Source organism: Coffea eugenioides, chromosome 8, assembly GCF_003713205.1.
Source record: "Coffea eugenioides isolate CCC68of chromosome 8, Ceug_1.0, whole genome shotgun sequence".
Classification (NCBI taxonomy): Eukaryota; Viridiplantae; Streptophyta; class Magnoliopsida; order Gentianales; family Rubiaceae; genus Coffea; species Coffea eugenioides.
In genome coordinates, this window is record NC_040042.1 from 25674711 (window position 1) to 25699379 (window position 24669).

Consider the following 24669-nt stretch of genomic DNA (forward strand, 5'->3'; position numbering starts at 1 on the left):
TGCTTAATTGATGATTAGTGGTGGTATAATGTGCAACTTTATGGATTATTTCTTGGTTTTGGTTGAATTGGTGAAGTTTTATAATTTTTGGAGATTTTTCTGTTTTAATATGAGTATGATTATGTGGTCATGTATGATGATTGGAAATGATGCTTGAGAACTCTATGAGGTGGAAAAAGTGAGTAATTGCAACCAATTTCTGTTTGGAAGAAAAATTGACAAGTTAGGGTTCATGATGATTACATTCTGCCCGAATTTATATCTCATAGATAGAGGCCGAATTGGCCTTGGCTTAAAACATTAAAGTTGTAGGGAATGACATTTTAGAGGTGCCTACAAAATTCCAGGTCAATCGGAGTTGTGTAGAATGAGAAAAGTCGAAATTACTATTGCTGTTCTGGTTTTAACAGAATGTAAGACTTGCGCCTGTAATTGGTTGTTTTGGCTGGAATTGATTCCGAATTGGTTGTTGAGGCCTTCTGATGAAATTTAGCCCTGTTTCTTAGCTTTCAGCTGGTTTTGGAATTTTTGGATTTGGACTTGGAGACCCTGATTTATGATGTTTCCGCTAGAATGCGTTTTGTGAACCTATTTTTGTGATTCTGGTGTAGTATCTTGCATTTTTGACCTGGTTACACTCGAAACTGGGTTGAGTGACCTTCTGTAATATTGTACCCCTATCTCTTAGTTTCGAAACGGTGGGTCTTGCACCTTCATCCGACCATCGTAGTGCCTTTGGTACCATTACCGTAAAATGACGTCAAAACAGTTTTTCTGGTTTTGAGCTTAACTTTCATTTCCGGACTTTTCCCTAGCTTGACTTGTACTAGTTCTACGTGGAGCTTGCTGAATGGATATTGGATGAACTTGTTGCTGTGTGTGTACCTTTGGGGTTGGAATGAGGAAATAATGAAGCCATGATGGCTGGAAAAGTTAGCAAATTCAAGGGAAGTGCTGTCCGAACTTTGAAGGGACCTGTTTGCATAGGGTTTGTGATCTAAGACTTGGATTTGAGCAAGGCAATGATATATGATGGATGATTTCTGAGCCATGGAAGTGAGTGACTTCAAACTATTTCTAAAGTTAATTATGAACCGTTTCCTGCATTATTTACTTTTGAACTGTTTCCAAAGTTACTTTTGAACTGTTTCCAAAGTTACTTTTGAACTGTTTTCTTGTCTTATTTACTTTTGACCTGTTTCCAAAGTTACTTTTGAACCGTTTTCTTGCATATCATGCGTGCTTGTATGTGACTGATCAGGATTTCTGTGTAACTCAATACAAAAATGAGTTTACTATGAATGGGCACTTAGGCGAGGGTGTATTTTATCGCACTCGATCTAAACCCCATTAGTTGCTATTAATACCTGTGAAATATGATTTTTATGATTTGTTATAGAGCATTCATGGCTTGTGAATATTTGCAGAGCATTTATTGCTTGAGAGCATTTATTGCTTGAACCAGAGCATTTATTGCTTGAGAGCATTTATTGCTTGAACCAGAGCATTTATTGCTTGAAAAATATTTTAGAGCATTTATTGCTCGTGACTTGGGCAAGAGAAGTGAGCTGTGTAGCTCAGGATCTTAAGGGTCAACCAGTGATCAAACTCGACAAAAGAATTGGCTTGGGAGCCACCCGTATCCTTTTAATGAATGTTACTATCGCTTTCCATTGTAAATGTTTCTTGAATTCTTGATACTCCATATTTAATGTTTTGTAAATGTCGTAATTGTTTCTGGATTTATCATTTGATTTATGACATATTTGATTTATGACATCATTGAAATGAACTATTGTTAAACCGATTTGATTACTGATTTTACTGGTTACTCGCTGAGCTTCTAGCTCACCCCAAAAATATTTTATTCCCCTCCACAGGGCTCGTGGCGAAGGAAGGCTTGTAGTGCTTATTCACGTGACTGGATGGCTTAGTTGGAATTGTTATATTCTGTACAGTTTGGATTTGGAATTATTTCCGCTTGGGAATTGTTTCCGCTGCATTTGTGACACGTAATTATTGGAGACTTGGATGTAATATTTGAGATTTATATTGTAATTTATTTGAGGACTTTAGTGAACGACTGAGTCCCAGCGAGAGCTGGGCAGGCGGCCCGCCGAACCCTCTGGTTCGCCTTAGGGGGAGGTGGGGTCGTCACAGTTGGTATCAGAGCTTAGGCTTCAGATCTCTGTAGTGTATCCTAGGCTTGAAGTTTAGGATGCCGGACTGTGGATTTGGTTTGCAATATTAGTGATTCTTGCGGGATATCTCGACTTGATTGGTACAAGATGGAATGTCGAGGACGACATTCTTTTAAGGATGGGAGTTTGTGACGCCCCGAAAAGTATGAGTGTGAGAACCCGAAAATTTTCTAATTTTCTAGGGTTTATTTTATTTAATCGCCCGCCTTTTCTACATTTTCTTTATTAGAAAAATTCCTCCGATAAAGTTTATGAGTAAATATAGTTTTAAAATGATTTTTCTAGTATCGGTTAGTTTTTGAGAAATTAAAAGCGTATTTTGGACGTGGGACCCGCTAGTGCGGTAAATGCATTATATTTTTGACAACTTGTTGGAATTTTGTATTAAGTGATATTATTTTACAAGGTGTTAAGATATTTGTATTGGAGAGACAAAAAGATAAGTTTTGAACCAAAAGGTGACAAGTGTCACCATAAGATTAAGTCTTGAGTTTGACTACTATTCATAACTTTACCATTTAATTCAAATTGGCCCAAAAATCACTTCATTTTGCAAGCTTCTTGGCCGAATGTTCTTGCTCAAGAAAGAAAGAAAAGCTCTCAATTTCTTCCTTCTATTTCTTGCTCAATCTTCAAATCCAACCAATAAAACTCCAAATCATTCCATAAAATCTCTTTGCTAAGTGGTCTTGAGGTGTTTTGTGGAGTTGTTTGGAAAGCTAAGGTGATTTGTTGCTCTATCTCTTGTATGGCTAAGGTGAGTTGTGAAGAACCACTCTCCTCCCTCTAGTGATGCTTAATTGATGATTAGTGGTGGTATAAGGTGCAACTTTATGGATTATTTCTTGGTTTTGGTTGAATTGGTGAAGTTTTATAATTTTTGGAGATTTTTCTGTTTTAATATGAGTATGATTATGTGGTCATGTATGATGATTGGAAATGATGCTTGAGGACTCTATGAGGTGGAAAAAGTGAGTAATTGCAACCAATTTCTGTTTGGAAGAAAAATTGACAAGTTAGGGTTCATGATGATTACATTCTGCCCGAATTTATATCTCATAGATAGAGGCCGAATTGGCCTTGGCTTAAAACATTAAAGTTGTAGGGAATGACATTTTAGAGGTGCCTACAAAATTTCAGGTCAATCGGAGTAATGTAGAATGAGAAAAGTCGAAATTACTATTGCTGTTCTGGTTTTATCCGAATGTAAGACTTGCGCCTGTAATTGGTTGTTTTGGCTGGAATTGATTCCGAATTGGTTGTTGAGGCCTTCTGATGAAATTTAGCCCTGTTTCTTAGCTTTCAGCTGGTTTTGGAATTTCTGGATTTGGACTTGGAGACCCTGATTTATGATGTTTCCGCTAGAATGCGTTTTGTGAACCTATTTTTGTGATTCTGGTGTAGTATCTTGCATTTTTGACCTGGTTACACTCGAAACTGGGTTGAGTGACCTTCTGTAATATTGTAGCCCTATCTCTTAGTTTCGAAACGGTGGGTCTTTCACCTTCATCCGACCATCGTAGTGCGTTTGGTACCATTACCGCAAAATGACGTCAAAACAGTTTTTCTGGTTTTGAGCTTAACTTTCATTTCCGGACTTTTCCCTAGCTTGACTTGTACTAGTACTACGTGGAGCTTGCTGAATGGCTATTGGATGAACTTGTTGTTGTGTGTGTACCTTTGGGATTGGAATGAGGAAATAATGAAGCCATGATGGCTGGAAAAGTTAGTAAATTCAAGGGAAGTGCTGTCCGAACTTTGAAGGGACCTGTTTGCATAGGGTTTGTGATCTAAGACTTGGATTTGAGCAAGGCAATGATATATGATGGATGATTTCTGAGCCATGGAAGTGAGTGACTTCAAACTATTTCTAAAGTTAATTATGAACCGTTTCCTGCATTATTTACTTTTGAACTGTTTCCAAAGTTACTTTTGAACTGTTTTCTTGTCTTATTTACTTTTGACCTGTTTCCAAAGTTACTTTTGAACCGTTTTCTTGCATATCATGCGTGCTTGTATGTGACTGATCAGGATTTCTGTGTAACTCAATACAAAAATGAGTTTACTATGAATGGGCACTTAGGCGAGGGTGTACTTTATCGCACTCGATCTAAACCCCATTAGTTGCTATTAATACCTGTGAAATATGATTTTTATGATTTGTTATAGAGCATTCATGGCTTGTGAATATTTGCAGAGCATTTATTGCTTGAGAGCATTTATTGCTTGAACCAGAGCATTTATTGCTTGAAAAATATTTTAGAGCATTTATTGCTCGTGACTTGGGCAAGAGAAGTGAGCTGTGTAGCTCAGGATCTTAAGGGTCAACCAGTGATCAAACTCGACAAAAGAATTGGCTTGGGAGCCACCCGTATCCTTTTAATGAATGTTACTATCGCTTTCCATTGTAAATGTTTCTTGAATTCTTGATACTCCATATTTAATGTTTTGTAAATGTCGTAATTTTTTCTTGATTTATCATTTGATTTATGACATATTTGATTTATGACATCATTGAAATGAACTATTGTTAAACCGATTTGATTACTGATTTTACTGGTTACTCGCTGAGCTTCTAGCTCACCCCAAAAATATTTTATTCCCCTCCACAGGGCTCGTGGCGAAGGAAGGCTTGTAGTGCTTATTCACGTGACTGGATGGCTTAGTTGGAATTGTTATATTCTGTACAGTTTGGATTTGGAATTATTTCCGCTTGGGAATTGTTTCCGCTGCATTTGTGACATGTAATTATTGGAGACTTGGATGTAATATTTGAGATTTATATTGTAATTTATTTGAGGACTTTAGTGAACGACTGAGTCCCGGCGAGAGCTGGGCAGGCGGCCCGCCGAACCCTCTGGTTCGCCTTAGGGGGAGGTGGGGTCGTCACTGTTGGTATCAGAGCTTAGGCTTCAGATCTCTGTAGTGTATCCTAGGCTTGAAGTTTAGGATGCCAGACTGTGGGTTTGGTTTGCAATATTAGTGATTCTTGCGGGATATCTCGACTTGATTGGTACAAGATGGAATGTCGAGGACGACATTCTTTTAAGGATGGGAGTTTGTGACGCCCCGAAAAGTATGAATGTGAGAACCCGAAAATTTTCTAATTTTCTAGGGTTTATTTTATTTAATCGCCCGCCTTTTCTACATTTTCTTTATTAGAAAAATTCCCCAGATAAAGTTTATGAGTAAATATAGTTTTAAAATGATTTTTCTAGTATCGGTTAGTTTTTGAGAAATTAAAAGCGTATTTTGGACGTGGGACCCGCTAGTGCGGTAAACGCATTATATTTTGACAACTTGTTGGAATTTTGTATTAAGTGATATTATTTTACAAGGTGTTAAGATATTTGTATTGGAGAGACAAAAAGATAAGTTTTGAACCAAAAGGTGACAAGTGTCACCATAAGATTAAGTCTTGAGTTTGACTACTATTCATAACTTTACCATTTAATTCAAATTGGCCCAAAAATCACTTCATTTTGCAAGCTTCTTGGCCGAATGTTCTTGCTCAAGAAAGAAAGAAAAGCTCTCAATTTCTTCCTTCTATTTCTTGCTCAATCTTCAAATCCAACCAATAAAACTCCAAATCATTCCATAAAATCTCTTTGCTAAGTGGTCTTGAGGTGTTTTGTGGAGTTGTTTGGAAAGCTAAGGTGATTTGTTGCTCTATCACTTGTATGGCTAAGGTGAGTTGTGAAGAACCACTCTCCTCCCTCTAGTGATGCTTAATTGATGATTAGTGGTGGTATAATGTGCAACTTTATGGATTATTTCTTGGTTTTGGTTGAATTGGTGAAGTTTTATAATTTTTGGAGATTTTTCTGTTTTAATATGAGTATGATTATGTGGTCATGTATGATGATTGGAAATGATGCTTGAGAACTCTATGAGGTGGAAAAAGTGAGTAATTGCAACCAATTTCTGTTTGGAAGAAAAATTGACAAGTTAGGGTTCATGATGATTACATTCTGCCCGAATTTATATCTCATAGATAGAGGCCGAATTGGCCTTGGCTTAAAACATTAAAGTTGTAGGGAATGACATTTTAGAGGTGCCTACAAAATTTCAGGTCAATCGGAGTACTGTAGAATGAGAAAAGTCAAAATTACTATTGCTGTTCTGGTTTTACCCGAATGTAAGACTTGCGCCTGTAATTGGTTGTTTTGGCTGGAATTGATTCCGAATTGGTTGTTGAGGCCTTCTGATGAAATTTAGCCCTATTTCGTTTCTTTCATCTGGTTTTGGAATTTCTGGATTTGGACTTGGAGAGCCTGATTTATGATGTTTCCTCTAGAATGCGTTTTGTGAACCTATTTTTGTGATTCTGGTGTAGTATCTTGCATTTTTGACCTGGTTACACTCGAAACTGGGTTGAGTGACCTTCTTTAATATTGTACCCCTATCTCTTAGTTTCGAAACGGTGGGTCTTGCACCTTCATCCGACCATCGTAGTGCCTTTGGTACCATTACCGTAAAATGACGTCAAAACAGTTTTTCTGGTTTTGAGCTTAACTTTCATTTCCGGACTTTTCCCTAGCTTGACTTGTACTAGTTCTACGTGGAGCTTGCTGAATGGATATTGGATGAACTTGTTGCTGTGTGTGTACCTTTGGGGTTGGAATGAGGAAATAATGAAGCCATGATGGCTGGAAAAGTTAGCAAATTCAAGGGAAGTGCTGTCCGAACTTTGAAGGGACCTGTTTGCATAGGGTTTGTGATCTAAGACTTGGATTTGAGCAAGGCAATGATATATGATGGATGATTTCTGAGCCATGGAAGTGAGTGACTTCAAACTATTTCTAAAGTTAATTATGAACCGTTTCCTGCATTATTTACTTTTGAACTGTTTCCAAAGTTACTTTTGAACTGTTTTCTTGTCTTATTTACTTTTGACCTGTTTCCAAATTTACTTTTGAACCGTTTTCTTGCATATCATGCGTGCTTGTATGTGACTGATCAGGATTTCTGTGTAACTCAATACAAAAATGAGTTTACTATGAATGGGCACTTAGGCGAGGGTGTACTTTATCGCACTCGATCTAAACCCCATTAGTTGCTATTAATACCTGTGAAATATGATTTTTATGATTTGTTATAGAGCATTCATGGCTTGTGAATATTTGCAGAGCATTTATTGCTTGAGAGCATTTATTGCTTGAACCAGAGCATTTATTGCTTGAACCAAAGCATTTATTGCTTGAGAGCATTTATTGCTTGAACCAGAGCATTTATTGCTTGAAAAATATTTTAGAGCATTTATTGCTCGTGACTTGGGCAAGAGAAGTGAGCTGTGTAACTCAGGATCTTAAGGGTCAACCAGTGATCAGACTCGACAAAAGAATTGGCTTGGGAGCCACCCGTATCCGTTTAATGAATTTTACTATCGCTTTCCATTGTAAATGTTTCTTGAATTCTTGATACTCCATATTTAATGTTTTGTAAATGTCGTAATTGTTTCTGGATTTATCATTTGATTTATGACATATTTGATTTATGACATCATTGAAATGAACTATTGTTAAACCGATTTGATTACTGATTTTACTGGTTACTCGCTGAGCTTCTAGCTCACCCCAAAAATATTTTATTCCCCTCCACAGGGCTCGTGGCGAAGGAAGGCTTGTAGTGCTTATTCACGTGACTGGATGGCTTAGTTGGAATTGTTATATTCTGTACAGTTTGGATTTGGAATTATTTCCGCTTGGGAATTGTTTCCGCTGCATTTGTGACATGTAATTATTGGAGACTTGGATGTAATATTTGAGATTTATATTACAATTTATTTGAGGACTTTAGTGAACGACTGAGTCCTGGCGAGAGCTGGGCAGGCGGCCCGCCGAACCCTCTGGTTCGCCTTAGGGGGAGGTGGGGTCGTCACATGAGTTGCAGGAAGAAGTTGAATTACAAGCTCAAAGATTCCAAGAACAATTCCAAGAACTGTTGGCTGCAAAAGGAAATGGTGGCTTTCATAAGTTGGATGTAACAATGTACAAATTCAATTGTAATTTCAACATTATGCTTCGAGTACTCAGTCATAAAAAGGGGTATACACTGGAAGAGCATCAAAGAATTATTGAGGAAATGGGGTTGCTTGCCACATCCATTCAAACCAAGGAGGTCTCTCTTTCAACATCTATCGCAATCATGAAGTGGACTGATGCACATTCGGCAATGGTAGAAACAGAAAAGTTTAGAGCCCTCCGTGGTGAAATGGAAGAACATTTGGAAGGTGACTATAGTTTTGCAATTGAAGACCATCACCTGTTTGATAAAAGTTCAAAGCTTCCTTCTTCAGTCATTTCAGTTCAAGGGGACTTGAAACATTCAACGTTGGGCAGTGAAAGAGAATTAGAATTCAAGAATCAACTTCTTGGAACTGAGACAAGTAATTTGAATCAGAAGCTAATAGAGGAAAAAGTTGGTATGATTTCTTTTCCATAATTTTCAAGTACTGACTTGGTTATGTCTTCTAAAGGAAATTCTAGACAAGATAGAAAAGGTGATGAAATCATCTTAAATCATCAAGTGCTGGATAACACAGAGATTGAAACTCATAGAATTGATATTCAAGAAAATGTTGATATTGAGTCACACGACTTGCAACTGATGAAAGGAGAGATTAATATGTCTGAATCTGTTGAGGCTTGTCATAAACTAGAAAGGCAAAGATTGCAAGATGAAGTGGAAGAGCCTAGTGTATTGCAGCAATGGGTTGTTGTTGAAAAAAATCACAAAACTGTTGAAGAATTTAGATTGTTGATGTTGTTAGGAGGTCCTGGATTGATTGGAGATTATGTAATTAGTGCCTCGAAGGCAGACACCAAATTTGTGCTACAGTTTTTGAAGCCAGGAGACCTCATAGAGGTTATTGCAAGTGTTTTCCTTCAAGAGTACTTGCCTGGAATCATCGGAAATGAGTCCAAAGTTGTGATTAAAGCATGTGCTCAAATTATTACTCGGTTCAAAGGTAGCACTCTTACAAGAAGTATTAATCAATGTCCAAGCCAAAATTATAGAATAGCTACTTGGGTAAACTTGAATAATGATTGCATGTCTCTCCTTGAAGATGTTTCTAGTGATCAAGATTCATCCTTTGCTACTGAATCAAATACAAGTTTCACGCTTGTTTTTTATGGCCTTAGTGGTTACCAAGTTGGTGCGGATGTGGAAATGATTAAATCAGTGGCACTGGATTGAGTGTGTGACTACATTTAAAGGTGGAATTGGTAGTTTGAGGGAATTGTTGCATTCAAGAGTTTCACATTTACCTTTTAAGAAATATGTGTAGAAGTTAGAAAACTTAAAACTCGAAATTCAGAAATGGAATAGGGTTATGGACTGGCTACAACCGTATGCTGCAAAGGAGTTGTTCCAACTTAGAGAATAACTTTTGATAGAGTTTTGGAAGGGTGAGATCAAAGAGATTTCCCTGTTGCACCCTGTCTTTGAGTAGCACAATGCCAGTGGGAAAGCAACTGGTATCAGAAGATTATGAAGCTGCATTTTGATTGTCTGAAGTTGACCAAGAGAGTTCACAAGATTTCTATGAATGTTGCATTTCTCCAGGTTTCAGTTTCAAAGCTCAATCCTTGATGACAAGGATTCTTTTAAGGGGGGAGTATTGTCATGACCCCAAATGTATTAGATAATCCAAATCCTTAGTTGTTAATATTGTAGTTTAGTGGAGGACTTTGGATTGATTAGTAAAGATAAGCATGTATATATAGTTGTAAATGGTTGAAACCCATTAGGCAATATCAGAATTTCAAGTTAACTTCTCTCTCATTTCTAGTTTCTCTGTTTCTCTCTCTGTTCTTCCTCGATTCCTCCTTTTTCCTTCTTCTTCTTCTTCAACTAGTCTTCCTTGTATCTTCTTCTTGAAGCTAGGTTCCTGACAGTTTACTGCACTTCATATCTTCCCCCCAACCGCCAACTACACTATAAATCCTAATTTCTACCCAAAATCCTAAATCACTAAAACTCACTCTCTGTGGACAATTTGTGCATCCACTATAGTTCATATTGCACTCTTTCACCGTTTGATACTCATTTGCACTACATTACATAACACAAACATTACTGCATTTCAATCATGGTGAGGATCAGAGGGGGATCCGTGAGTGCCGGACGCTCTTTCAAATTGCGTGATGAAGAGGATGAAGATGTTCAAGTTATTGAACCCTCCATCAAATCACCCAAGAAAAAAACTGAAAATCGTGGTGGAAAAACGAAACAGTCAGCAAGAAAAAAATAGAATGTGCAGACAAGAGAGCCATCTGCTGAACCATCTATTGAGCAGATGGAGGAACAGCAATCTGAGGAGCATTCAGTGAGTGACAACGAAGAGGAACCAGCGTAGCCCACCAATGCAGATGCAACTGTCACCAAATCACCCAGGAAAGGTAAAAGACTGCAAAAAGGAAGAGCATTGCTCAGCCCAAGGAAAAGCAAACTGTTGATCCGTCTGGGGATCAGCAGAATGCAGAGAAAACTGTAGAGGATCAACAAAATGAGGAACCATTTACCAGGAAATCACCAAGGACAAGGTCTGGTGTCTAAAGTGCTGCAAAATCTGCTCAGCACAGTGGAAAAAAAAAGCGGCCTGAGCAGCCTGAGACTCAAACCTCTACTGAAGCCACTCCTCTACCCAAGTTCATCGATGATGAAGCCAGAGACAGGTTCGAATGGATTTCACAGAAGGGTTTCATCACCCAGAGGACCATTATTCCCTACGAATTCCGTAAGCTTGATCTTGAACCCGTTCTCAACCTATTTGAATTCCAAAAATGGACCCATCTGCTAACCATTCCAAACACTTACTATCCTGACATGCTCCATCAGTTTTTTGCTAATCTTAAGAAAGACAGATCACATACTGATCTCATTTCTCGTGTCAACTCTGTTAACATTGAACTGAATCCTGACATTGTTAACTCTATTTTGAAAACCAAAATTGAAAGTGATTTTAAAGGCAAAATTACAAACTTCTTTTCATACGAGGAATTTTCCTCTGCATACCATCACTTTCATGTTGCAAAATTAATGACCTACTTTCAATCTCATTTTAATACCCCTGTTGAGGCTAGATTGGAGGATCTGAGCCCTCAGAATTTGATTATTTTCACCATAATTTCAAACTTGTTGGTGCCTACTGATGGCCACCGAACTGATGCAAATAAAATGAAACTTTACTTATTCTACTGTTTTCTGAAAAAAATCTGAATTAATTTTGGCTTTGTAATATGTAAGTTTCTGCTCAAGATAAGTTCTGATAGCCGTAGGAAACTGTCCAATGGAAAATTTCTGACTCCTATTTTCAATCATTTTGAAATTCTTTTTTCTGAAAAATCTCCAGAAGAGAGTGCATCAACTGTATTTTCAAAGGCTTTTTTTTTTTTGGAGAAACCCCAATGGGAGAGGGTAGCCAACCCTAAATTTTATTCATGAACGGGAGAGTTACAAGAGTAAAAAACAGAACAAAGACTGGAGTAAGCGTGGGTATAGCCAATCAAACCCTAAATGAGCACCTCACGAAGCCGAGGTACTCCGTGACGATCCAGAAGAGCCTCTCCTCTGACCCCTGAGAGGCAGGGCCGCGTCTGCGACGTAGACGCGCTGCGCTCCCAATTGCAGAAAAGACAATACATCCGCCACTGAATTGGCCTCACGAAAGACATGGTGAAAGGATGCACCCATCCGCTGGACCAAATATTTGATTTCCCGCAGTACGATACACACCGGCCACTTGGACCCCATATCCAAGCAAACTAGTTGAACAAGAGCATTTGAGTTTGACTCTACCGTCAACGCCCCCACTTCGCGATCTGCACATAACTGGAGACCGTGCAGGAGTGATTGCGCCTCCGCTTCCAACACATCTAACTCTCCGAACTCCTTATAATAGGCGAAACACACCTTCCCACAGTGGTCACGCAGGACCCCTCCCCCAGATGCCCTGCCGTGAAGGACACTGGCATCAGTGTTAAGCTTGAGCCACCCCGGTGGTGGCTTTTTCCAAGCAACGGGGGCAACATCTTTATCCCGCCTAAAGGGGCCTCCAAACCTTGCCCATGGACAGTCCCGATCACCTGCAAAGGAGGTCCTGGAGAATGCATGAGACGTACCCATATGATCCAAAAACTCCTCGATCCGGAAGATCACCTGGGCTGGAGTGGCCGAAGCTGCTTCAAATCTTGCTGAGTTTCTGCTCTTCCAAATAAACCAGAGAACCAACAAAGGGACCAGGACCCGCACATGTGTTGTTGACACTTTGGAGTGAGAGAAGAACCAATGGGACAACATAGCAGGCATGCTGTGAGCGGTAAACGGGAGAAGACCGAACACTTTGAGAAAGTGGTCCCACACCGCCCTAGCCACAGTGCAGTGCAGGAACAAGTGAATGACAATCTCATGAGCTCGGCGGCAACAACTACACTTGGAACATAATGTGACCCCCTTACTCTGCAACACACTGTCAAGAGGGATCCAATGGCGCACTAAACGCCATGCAAAAAAGGAAACTCATAAGGGCACAATCAGCCCCCATATATAGCGATCAATCCACGATGTATGACGTCTTTGAAGGATGTCCTCCCATGCGGAAGCCACAGAGAAATCACCGTTGTGTGATGGTACCCAAACCATGGCATAGTCCTGTTTAGGGAAGAAAGGATCCGCTGCACCACAAAGTCTGGCACCCACTCCTTGAGCCGAGGAACATTCCAACCATGAGCTATGTAGAACTCTGCCACCAGGGCATGAGGGGGATTGGTGACCCCCACCACTAGCGCTAGAGGGAGATCACCACACCAGGTATCGTACCAGAAGTCGACTAATCCCTTTCCTAAGCACCAACGAATCCGCGTCTCCGCAAAATCTCGGACTGCTAACAGTCGTCGCCATGACGCCGGGGGATGATCCACCACAACGATTGACGGGTGGGAGTCCTTAATGTACTTACTGTGCATATACTCAGCCCATATCGAATCATTTCTGCGTAACTGCCCCCACGACTTGCAGGCGAAGGCCTTTGCCGACTCAAAAAAGGAGCGAAACCCCAGACCCCTTTCTTGAACAGGAAAGCATAGCTTCTCCCATGTCGCCCAGTGCATCCTCTTTGAATCAACATTTGAATTCCAGAGAAATGAGTTGCAAATCCTGCCTAGGGCTGTCACTACGGTTTTGGGAGGGCAAATTGCCTGAAGCAGATACAGAGGAATCGAGCCGAGCACGTGCCGAATGAGGACAATCTTACCCCCCGTACTCAGAAGTTTAGAACTCCAATGGAATAGGCGTGCCCGTAGCTTAGCCAGTAGGGGATCGAAGACTATGGTGCCCATCCTTCCACGGACCAGGGGAACCCCTAGATATTTTACTGGAAAAGATTGTCTATGAAAGCCCAAGGTAGTCTCCACCAACCTAATGTGATCCTCCGACATGCGAGCGGGTGTAAGGAGAGTGCTCTTCCCCGCATTTACCTTCTGCCCGGAATGTTTTTGATAGAGAAAGAGAAACTCATGCAGTGCTATCAGGGACGGTTTCGAGCACCAAGTGAAGATGATTATGTCATCAGCAAAAGCCAGGTAGGGAACCGTGGCACCAGCAGACACAAACCTTCTGTCCTTATGGTTAAGTCCAAGCTGTTGGAGACCCTGCCCTAGGAACTCTGCTACAAACAAAAAGAGCGCAGGCGACAAAGGATCCCCCTGACGCACCCCCTACTAGACTTGAAAAAGCCAGTGGGTTGGCCATTGACCAAAATCGAAAACCACGAGTTAGATAGGGTCCTGAATAGGAGATCTACAGTGACCTCTGTGTAGACACCAAATTTTTATTTTAACTTTATTTTCCATTATTTTTAGTTTTTATTAATAATTATATATTTTATTTATTAGTCTCATGTTTTGTTTCAGGCATTTTGTAGCATTTTAGATTATCATTATTATGATTTATTTTATTGCTTATTTTCGCTCATTTTAGTCATTTAATTTTATTATTTTTTAAGACTTTTTAGTGTTGGGATTTGTCAGATAAGGAAATTGTTCACAAAAATATGTTTTTTTTTAGATACAAGTTTACTGTTTATTAATTGAAAAAGGGGGGACAAGCTCACGGACCATGAGAAGCATAGGATCCTAGCCCTTTCTTCATGTTATATATCAAGCGGAAAAACACAGGAAAATTTTAGAAGTAAAAATGCAGCTTAACTCCACTATTTTCCACCATTTTGTCCTTGTTTTTTGTTCACCATCGGATGATCCATAGACTAATTACTTGGCTTCCATCCAAGAGCCAAGAAGGATCTAGATGAAAAATGAATCCAAGGGGGCCGAGAGATGAACAGCTGGAGGGGTTTTCTATCACAGCCATTAGGTTAAGGGTTTTAGAAGTCTTGAGGATATAAAAAGGGGGTGGCGGCTAGGATTGGAAAGGGGAGTTTTTGTAGGTCAGAAAGGGGGAGAGCAGAGAGAGGTGAAGGAATGGAAAAAGGGCACCTAAGGTTACAAAGAGGCGACGGGCTGAAAGAGTGAGTAAGAAAGAAAGGCTATGAAGGAGGTTGGGCGGCTGGAGAGCAAAAGGAGAAAAACAGAGAGCATCCGGTGACGGGAGGAGCTGAGGGATGAAACACTGGGGAGAAAACAATAGAAAAGAGTGAGAGAGCCGAGGGAGAGACTAAGAGGTTCTGGAGAGAGCTTGAGGGATTTCAGTCAAAGCCAAACCAAAGTAAAGAACAACCAAGAATCGAAGGTCTCAGCGATGGGTTAATGATGCCGCTGTTGCCACCAGAATTCCCCGCCACCACCTGCAAATCCTCACCGCAAAAAGCTTGAAAGAAAGCATTGTGAGCTACCCTTTCCCTTTAAATTCAAGTTTCCTTTTGAAAGTTCAGATTTTTGAAGCCTTCTAAGCGTGGATTCCCTGAATCTGTTTCAGACGTCTGTTTTCGTTGCTTAGTATCTCTTCACTTCCGTTTTATGTTCATCGGGAATCTGCCTTTTTGTTGGTGAAAAACCTAGGAACTAAAATATGTTTTTGGAATCTGTATGGCCGAAAACTCGTGAACCGAAAGCTGTTAACTTTCGTGCGATTTTCCTGTCATGAAACAGAATGCGTATGATTCGTGTGCGGTGAGTTGTGTTCTGGATAGCTTAGCAGTTTCATGGTTTGAGTTTAGTTGTATGTTCCACTAAATGGTAGCGTTCATTTGCTGCGTTTTATGTTAAGCTATAGCATGGCAGATTCATTACAGTAGCAGAATGTTTGCATTTGTTTTTGAGAAAACCTCAGCTGTTGCTTTAAATGAAGTTTCAGCTGAGTTTATGTTCGTGTCTAGATGATCAGTTGCTTCTTTTCTCTAATTTTGGGTCAGTTAATGAATCGGTTAATGTGTTAAGGTTTGTTTCGTTTCATGGGAATATGTTTCGGCTGAGTGAAGGTGACATGAGCATTTGTTTCGGATGAGTTTCTTTGCTGCATTTTTGTTCTTGTTTACGATAGCTATAGGTAGGCAACCAGGGCAAAAGCTGCGGCATTTTCTTCGTTGCTGTCTTCTCCGCAGCTACTCACCAAATTTTGAATCCCTTTGCTAGTTAAATCTTGTGCCTAAGTGTTTAATGATGAGGTTGTATGTTTTGGTCGAAGCTATAAAGGTTTTCGTGTGAACTTCATATGAGTTGCGGCTGCCAAGGTTGCAGCAGGTGCACTCTCGGTTGCTGAATTTTTTTTTTTATATAGCCAATGATCCTAGTTTTCATTTGTTTTTTTTTGAGTGGAGATGGATCGAAGATTTTGTATATACTTTGTTTGCCAAAGGGTCGTGAATGAAGCTTACGAATGAGAATCTGCAGAGAGAGTTCTTGCTGCATTTTTTTCCTTTTCTTTTGTTGTTTAGTTCTTTTTGCCCCTGATGGGTATCTCGAATGCTTGGCTGCATTCCTGCGACAAGTTCATGTGTGCTAGAGTCAATTTTTGATAACTAGAATCCGGCTGAGTGGTGAGACTTTTGGCATGATTAAATAGAGAAAGCCACGGCTGGAATATTGCAGAAAACAGAGGAAGCTTGGTTCGTTGGCTTGCCTGAAGAATTTGCATGTTTCTTTGCATGAAAACAGCTCCCAATAATTGCACCTTGGCTCCATGATTTTAAATAATTCTGATAAGACCCAAATAATTGGAAATTTGATCAATCTTGTCCTTGTGAAATTCCAATTTTTCTTTGGTACGCTTTAACATAATTTTTGAATAGAATATGCATGAGCTTTAGGATGATTTTGAAGGGTTTAATAACTTTTTCTAGATTTATAGTTTTGATTTGAATTTTTAGTGAAATTTTGAAAATTGTGTTGTTTAATCCTAGCAAATTGGTTTTCATTTGTTTGTGTGAGCCTTATCATTTGATTGGTAGGTTTCACCTTAAGCCCTTAATCTTAATTTATTTCCTTTTGGACCCTTAATATTTGTGATAATAATCAAATTGGCCCCTTTAACTTCTTTGATTGTTTCAATTGGATCCTTGTTGGTTTCAACTTGATGAATATGAGTTGTTTAGTTTATTTGAATGGTTTGAGTGATTCAATTTCATGCTTATTTCCACTTCGTGTGATTATCTTGTTAATCAAAGTGATGCCTTGACATTTTCTTTGTTTTTAGAGGGTAAATAAGTAAATTCATTTCATTAGGACACCAACTCAAGGGAGGTACACTCTATCCCTTATTTTTACTTTATTTGACCATATGTGTATTTATGTGATTTATGTGTTTAATTGCATGTCTTTTGAACGTTTTCATTTTATTTATTTATTTGCTTTAGTCGTCTTAATTTCGTATATTTATTTTAGTTCATTTTGATTATTTAAATGCCAAGTTGTAATAGTTAGGTTTATTTTATTTATTTTCATTTCCCCTCTTAGATTGTAATAGGCTTCCTCCCTAATGTAATAGCTAGGGCTTGTTTGCTTTATTTGCTTGGTATGTTTTTGCATGCTTATGTGCTATGTGTTACCGCTTTCTTAAGGCCTTGCATCTAGATATCATTCTTATTTGTTATGTGTCTAAGTGATATTATGTGTTTACATGCTTTTATTAGGTCTTACATGATTTATTTAATTGTAGCACATGTATGTCGTCACCACACTAGTCCAACGCTAGTTGTGGCCCCCTTTCCCGAATCCACACTAGTCCAATGCTAGTTGTGGCTCTTTGTTCCGATTTTTCACTAGTCCAAGCTAGTGAGAATCTGTAGACATGGGCTAGTCCAACGCTAGACCCTTAGGAGTCCTTTGAGCGTTAGATCATGATTGTGTGATAAAATCACTTCATCTCATGCATATTTTTCACTTTCTAGGGTCTTTTATCATTTTGTATGATATTCCCCTTATACGTATAGCCCTTATCCCTAATTCCCTTATATGTATATTACTTGCCCCTTTTGTATGAAACATGACATTAGACTTGCATTTTATATAAGCATTAGAATTAGGTTAAATCATTTGCTTGATTAGATTAGGGACACCCCTTAAATATGGGATATGGATGAGTTTGGCTTTCTAGCCTTAGCACGCTCGTATTCCCTCTATTAAAGGAAAAATTGAGTCACGAACATTAGTCCCCCGTACCCGACATGATGCATTCCTTTAAGACATGTATATTTCTATAATTATTTTATCCTTTTCCTTTTCTTAGAATCTCATATTTTCGCATTATTCGTGACCTTTCCAAAGAATCATTATTGAGCATCACAATTAATGTGATTGGCACCATTCAAGTTTTGAAGAAAAATTTTGCCCCCCGATGCCCCCTAGGTCTAGGATTTACATTCATATAGTACGTCCAAATGTGATAAGTTTTTAGGTTAAAATAAGAAAATTTTTGATTAAGTCGCGTAACTAACCTTGTCTAGGTCGAAAGGGTGCCTTGGATTCTTATCCTTGCCTTCCCCTTCGTCAAATGTGACTCCCGAACCTTTTTCATTGGTTTACGTAGACTAAGAGTCGTTTAAAAGGGGTTTCTTTCTACCTTTTCCTTTTAAAAATTCATTTTAGGTGACTTGGTATACCTTAACTCTATACCAAGTGGCGACTCCGATTTTTATTTCAAAAACCCTTTTTAAACTATATTTTGGGTCAAATTGTCGCATTTTCGAGTCCCATTTAGACCCATATTTTTCTTCATTTTCTTTGTAAATCAAAATTCATTTTTTCAAATAAAAATTCACTTTTTAAACCATATATTTATTTTTATTTTAAAAATGGGGCGCGACAGTGGGTTTAAACCTTTGTAGCTCCCAAAATGTTTTAATTGGACTTGAATGATTGGTTAATGTTTGCTATTGGGTCCTTAGTAGTTTCTATGTTAGAAATTAGATTGATAATTTACCTTCTTTGTCACCATGCATTGCTTGATTACATTTAAGTTGCAAATTGAGAGGGATTTGGTGATTTTGTTTATACTTTACTATTTAATTGGTGCCTTGACCCTTTTATTGTTTTGAAGCTATTTTTCCTTCATTTGATTACCATTGCAAGGGAGGTACACTCTATCCTTTATTTTACTTTACTTGACCCTATGTGCATCTTATGTGATTTATGTGCTTAATTGCATGCCTTTTGAATGTGTTCATGTTATTTATTTATTTATTTTATTCGTTTTAGTCTTATATATTTATTTTAATTTTTGAAAGGCACTTGATGCCAAGGTTGTAATAGCTAGGTTATTTAATCATTTAATTCCGCCTCCCCTCTTAGATTGTAGTAGGCTTCCCCCGAATGTAATAGTAAGGGCTTTATTTGCTTTATTTGCCTTATGTGTGTTTTGCATGTCTATGTGCTATGTGTTACCGCTTTCTTAGGGCCTTGCATCTAGATATCATGATTATGTGTTATGTGTTTATGTGATATTATGTGTTTACTCGCTTTATTATGCTTTCTTTGAGATTATAATTAGTGACGTTATCACACTAGTCCAACGCTAGTTGTGATCCTTTTCTCCATACCACACTAGTCCAACGCTAGTTGTGGTTTTCCTTGTTCGATTTCTCGCTAGTCCAATGCTAGTGAGAAAGTAGAAATGTGGGCTAGTCCAACGCTAGACCCTTAGGAGCCCTTCGCGCGTTAGATCATGATTGCATGATAAAATCACTTCATTTCATGCATATTTTTTCACTTTCTAGGGCCTTTTATCATTTTGTATGATATTTCCCTTATACGTATATCCCTCATCCCTAATTTCCCTTATATATTTACCCCTTTGTATGGAAACATGACATTAGACTTGCATTTCATATAAGCACTAGAACTAGGTTAGTTCATTTGCTTGATTAGATTAGGGAATGCCCCTTGGATATGGGATATGGACGAGTTTGGCTTTCTAGCCTTAGCACGCTCGTATTCCCTCTATTAAAGGGAAAATTGAGTCACGAACATTAGTCCCCCGTACCCGACATGATGCACTCTTTTAAGACATGTATATTTGTATGATTATTTTATTCCTTTTCTTTTCTTAGAGTCTCATATTTTGCATTATTCGTGACTTCTCCAAAGAATCACTATTGGGCCTCACAATTAATGTGATTGGCACCATTCGAGCTTTGAAGAGAAATTTCGATCCCCCCGATACCCTCCTAGGTCTAGGGTTTGCATTCATATAGTACATCCAAATGTGATAAATCTTTAGGTTAAAACAAGAAAATCTTTGACTAAATCACGCAACTAGCCTTGGCTAGGTCGAAGGGGTGCCTTGGATTTTTATCCTTGCCTTTCCCTTCGTCAAATGTGACTCCCGAACCTTTCCTTTGATTTTCGTAGACTAGGAGTCGTTTAAAAGGGGTTTTTCTACTTTTTCCTTTGGAAACTCATTTTTGGTGACTTGGTACACCTTAACTCAATACCAAGTGGCGACTCCGATTTTTATTTCAAAACCCTTTTTAAACTCATTTTGGGTCAAAATCGTCGCATTTCAAAGTCCCATTTAGGCCCATTTCACTTTCTTTACTGATTTTCTTTTAAGTCAAAAATTCATTTTTCAAATCAAATTGAAATTCACTTTTTTAAACCATTTATCTATTTATTTTTATTTTCAAAAAATGGGGCGCGACAGCTGGTGACTCCACTGGGGACTTAGAGAGTCCGAGCAAATTTGATTTAGTCAATCTTTTTTTTCTTTTAACCTTCTCATATATCGCATTTGGATGTTTAGGGTTGCATTCTTCGTTCCCTTTTGCCCTTTTTCACTTTTTAGGGATTTTGCATCTCTCACGCGCATAATCGCTCTTCGCACACTATATATGTGATGAATGGATGGTTCATTTATTTGTTTACTTTTACTTGTTTCGCGATTGCATTTTGGGATGGGGGGTAGTTACCCTAGAACCTTCGACCGCATCTAATGGTACAATCCCTCCCCTCAATAAGAAAGCACCTCATACGTGCATGCATAGTCTTATTTACCCTATTTTTTTCTTTTTCGTGGGCGTTTCCCACACCTCCTTGTAGGATTAGGATCGATTGCCTTAGGTAGGCGGATGGTGTGCTCTGCGCCCATAGCGCTACCTAAGGGATCACTCGAGCCACCGATCAAAGGCCCTGGGAGTGATGACCCTTCGCCTTTAGGTCTGAAGGCTTGGGAGCCGAAGCCTTATCGAGTCTAGATGCATTAGTGAACCAAACCTCATGCATCCATATTAGTTTGAAAATGAACCCCCCTACTAGACTTGAAAAAGCCAGTGGGTTGGCCATTGACCAAAATCGAAAAGCACGAGTTAGATAGGGTCCTGAATAGGAGATCTACAGTGACCTCTGAAAATCCAAAACTCCTAAGCATAAAAAGAAGGAAAGGCCATTCCACTCTGTCATATGCTTTCTCCATATCGAGTTTGAGCACCAAATTCAGGTGGGCCAGTTTCCTATCCAACTCCATCACTAGCTCCTGAGCCAGCAAGATATTATCCATAATGCCCCTTCCTGGAACAAACCCTGTTTGCCATGGCAAAATGGGTTTGGGTAGTAGACCCCCCAGCCGATTTGCCAGTATCTTCGATATGATCTTGGAACTCGTGTTACAAAGGCTAATTGGCCTGAAGTCCTTCCACTGGCATGCCCCCTCCGTCTTTGGGATCAGTACAAGTAACGCACTGGAGAAGCTCCCGGGCTGCTGCATTCCCTTAAAAAAATCCTGCACTACCCCAAGTAGATCATCTTTGATAATCTCCCAGCACTGTTGATAGAAGCCCGCCCCGAACCCGTCCGACCCCGGAGCACTACTTGCATCCATAGAGAAAACCACTGTTTGGATCTCCTCCAGGTCCGGTAAATGCCGCAACCCCGCGTCCTCTTCCGCCGCAACTCTAAGCAACTCTAGGGGCAAAGTGGGAGGAGGGACAAACCCACTGGATTGGAATAATGCCGAGAAAAACCGTACTGCTGAATCTTGTATGTCGCCCGTGTCCTGAATCTAGCCCAGAACTTCATCTTTAATCCGCGTGACATAGTTGGAGTTTCTCCTCTGTTTGACCACCGATTGGAAAAAGGAGGTGTTCGCATCCCCCTCTTTGATCCACCGAAGCGCTGCCTTTTGACGGCAGAACTCGCATTCCACTGACAATTCTCTTAGATACATGGCCCTTGCCTCATGTAAACGGGTTTTCGAGGAAACGTCTCCTCTTGAGTCGAATTTCGCCTCCCGTTGTTTGTATGTATCCTCTGCTGACTGAACTTGAGCAAATATATTCTTGAACTTCTCCTTGTTCCACTTTCTTAGCTGAGTTCGAAGGGACGACAACTTGGAGTGGAAAAGGTGCATCCCGACTCCTGAACCCGACCCCTGCCAGACTGTTGATACCGTTTCCCGGAAGGTGGGGTGCCGATGCCATATGTTTAGATACCTGAAAGAAGGCCGAACTGACGCCGCCGACCCCGTTTTGATCAAGAGTGGCGAATGATCGGACCGACCACGAGGAAGGTGAGAGACTCTTGTGACTGGGTATTCTGCCACCCACCAGGCATTAATGAGAGCCCTGTCCAAACGCTGCCAAACCGTGCCAGGTAAAGGGACACCCATCAAAGTCAACCGGGGAGAGCCCGCACGCAAACATGGATGAATTGAACTCGTCCATGTTAGTGCCATTAGCTGGACGCCCCCTCTCTGCTCTTCCGAGGATGCTATCATATTGAAGTCCCCAGCTATAATCCATGGCTCACTCCTACCCATACTGAAATCCTCCAAGCAGCTCCAGAGGGGCCGTCTTCCCACTCTAGTGCACTTAGCATAGACCGCCGAAATAGAAATAGTCTCGCCTGACTGGAACGTGAGTCTACCATGCACAACCTGCTCCGCACTCTCTTGAAAAGAGATCTTGAAAGTCCCGCTCCATAAACACCACACCTTGCCATTTAAGAACGAGGTCCCGTGGTCCAGCTTAAGCCTTCTACGGACCGTGTCTAATTGCTTAACTTCAGACATGAGCTCCAGAAGAAAAACCAAGGAAATCTTATGGTTCTTGCAGAGTTTATGTAAATGCTTAATAGAGTAAGAGTGCGAAGCGCCCCGTATATTCCAAACAATGAAATTAATTGGATTTATCATGGGAACGAAGGGGATACTTAGCTTGAGACGAAGCTGACACTTGCATGCGTTTGCCCTTAGGTCTGCCCACCTTCCTCTTGAGGTTCGCACCTTGGATGTCCTTTATGTCCTGTTTGGCCTCCTCTCCAAAACTAGAAGGAAGCCCCGCCTGGGTGGCTATCTCTTGGTGAAAATGTTGTAACTTCTCCAATGTCACGTGTGTCTCTCCTAGACTCCCGGACGACATCCGATGTCCCCATGCTTCTCCCTACGGATAGGAAGACGTTGGGGATGGAGAGGCGCGGTCAGCCTCTAACGTCCCAGCCACCCCACAGCTTACCCCTAGCGTACTAAGGACTTCAAAGCGATTGCCCATGCCGCTCCCTTCTCCCTCCTGCTCTGCTACCAACGCTTGAAGGGGCACTAGTATTGGCGACGGACATTCTTGTGGGGAATGCTGGGCCTCCGACATTCGATGCTCCTCCACCTCGTGAGAAGGTTCCTGCCGGCGGTCCTGTGCAGGAAGTTCAAGCGCCACAGCTGAGAGGAAAAATCTGAAATTTTTTTAGGGCTACTGGTGCTACAAAGAAACTGTCTCTGAGTTTAGGAGAAAAAATCTTCATGAATCCCCTGTCACCCCTAGGACTCCTCGTGACCAGTCAATGTATGTGACACCCTTCACCATTCATCCCAGAAAATCAGCCTCTAAATTCCCTTCATCCAACCTTGAGATCATCACTTTGCTTGAGGACCTCAAACAACATATCTTGCTTCTTGAAGATGGCTTGATGATGATCATGACTTCTGATCAACAAGCTACCTTTGTTGCCAAAAGGAATCTGCTCGTACCTCCCATTCCCTCTGAAAATGAAAATGCTCACCGAAAGGAGCCTACAATTGAGCCAACCACTGAGGCCACCCCAGAGTACCGTGCCTCCAGTTCTCAACCACAGGACAAGGGAAAAACTCCGGTAATTGAAGAAGAAACTGAAGAAGAGGATGACGATGATGAGGATGAGGACACTGAGGAAGAAGACCCTGCTCAGTTTCGTCTGGCTAGAAGAAGGCCTGGATCCTCAAAGATCACATTTTAGGCACCCCTAGGCACATGCACTTCATGGTAGTTTATAATTAGTTCTTGGCATCCTTTATATTTTAAAATTTATGTGTTTTGTATTAAGACATCTACTTTCTCTTTCACTGCTGGTCTGTAAGAATATTTGGATATGTTTGTGTGCTTTGAACTCGTGACTTGTTATTCCTATATTTTTTGGATTAATGTCTGACCTATTGGACAATATTCTGGATGAATGTCTATTGGTCAGTAATGAATTTGGTATTCCTATGATTTGTTGTCTCATGATTTGTTGCATGAATGTTATGGCCATGGTTGATTTAATGATGACAAAAAGGGGGAGAAATAAACTGAATATGCTGAATATGAACTCTCTATGAGAGGGGGAATCAACCTCTTCTGAACTGAAGGGAGATGCAAAGAAGGAAATGCATTATGAAAGGGGGAGTATGTGTAAGGGGGAGCTATACTTAAAATTTCTTTTGCTCCATCCATTGTTTTGTCATCATCAAAAAGGGGGAGATTGTTCATCTCAGTCCGTATCTTTTGATGATGACAAAACAAATGGATGACACTAATATTTTCCAAAATAGATATTTTCAGATTTGAAGCAAAACTGGCTAACAAATGTTGAAGCATGTGTCGGACGCACAAAAAGTCTGCATCGGCCGTCCGACAACCTTCGAGCAACTTCGGACGCATATGGAACTCACTCTCTGACGTCCGAAGCAAATGAACCATAACTCTCTAAACTCACTGACTTCGTTCGGACGAACAATACCTGAGTACCGGACGCCCGACAAATGGTGCGACACTTCAGACTCAAAGTATTGA

General features: G+C 40.2%; 3 protein-coding genes across 3 annotated transcripts in view; all 3 read right to left on the reverse strand.

Moving 5' to 3' along the window:
- LOC113780449 (tRNA (guanine(37)-N1)-methyltransferase 1-like) overlaps nt 1-8240 on the reverse strand; it is an 11468-nt gene extending 3228 nt beyond the window's left edge. Inside the window, exon 1 of the mRNA XM_027326248.1 lies at nt 8196-8240. Coding sequence (XP_027182049.1) covers nt 8196-8240 — 45 coding nt within the window. The remainder of the gene's footprint in view (nt 1-8195) is intronic.
- A 3492-nt stretch (nt 8241-11732) lies between these two features.
- On the reverse strand, nt 11733-12515 carry LOC113780450. Its single transcript, XM_027326249.1, has one exon. It carries the CDS (start codon nt 12513-12515, stop codon nt 11733-11735), a length of 783 nt encoding a protein of 260 aa, XP_027182050.1.
- Nucleotides 12516-12739: 224 nt separating this feature from the next.
- LOC113780452 lies at nt 12740-23232 on the reverse strand. The gene is made up of 5 exons (XM_027326250.1): nt 23101-23232; nt 21799-22694; nt 20988-21585; nt 14940-15006; nt 12740-13869 (listed from the first exon to the last, which is right to left on the reverse strand). The coding sequence occupies exons 1-5, from the start codon at nt 23230-23232 to the stop codon at nt 12740-12742; spliced, it is 2823 nt and encodes a 940-aa protein (XP_027182051.1).
- Between the last annotated feature and the right edge of the window lie 1437 nt (nt 23233-24669).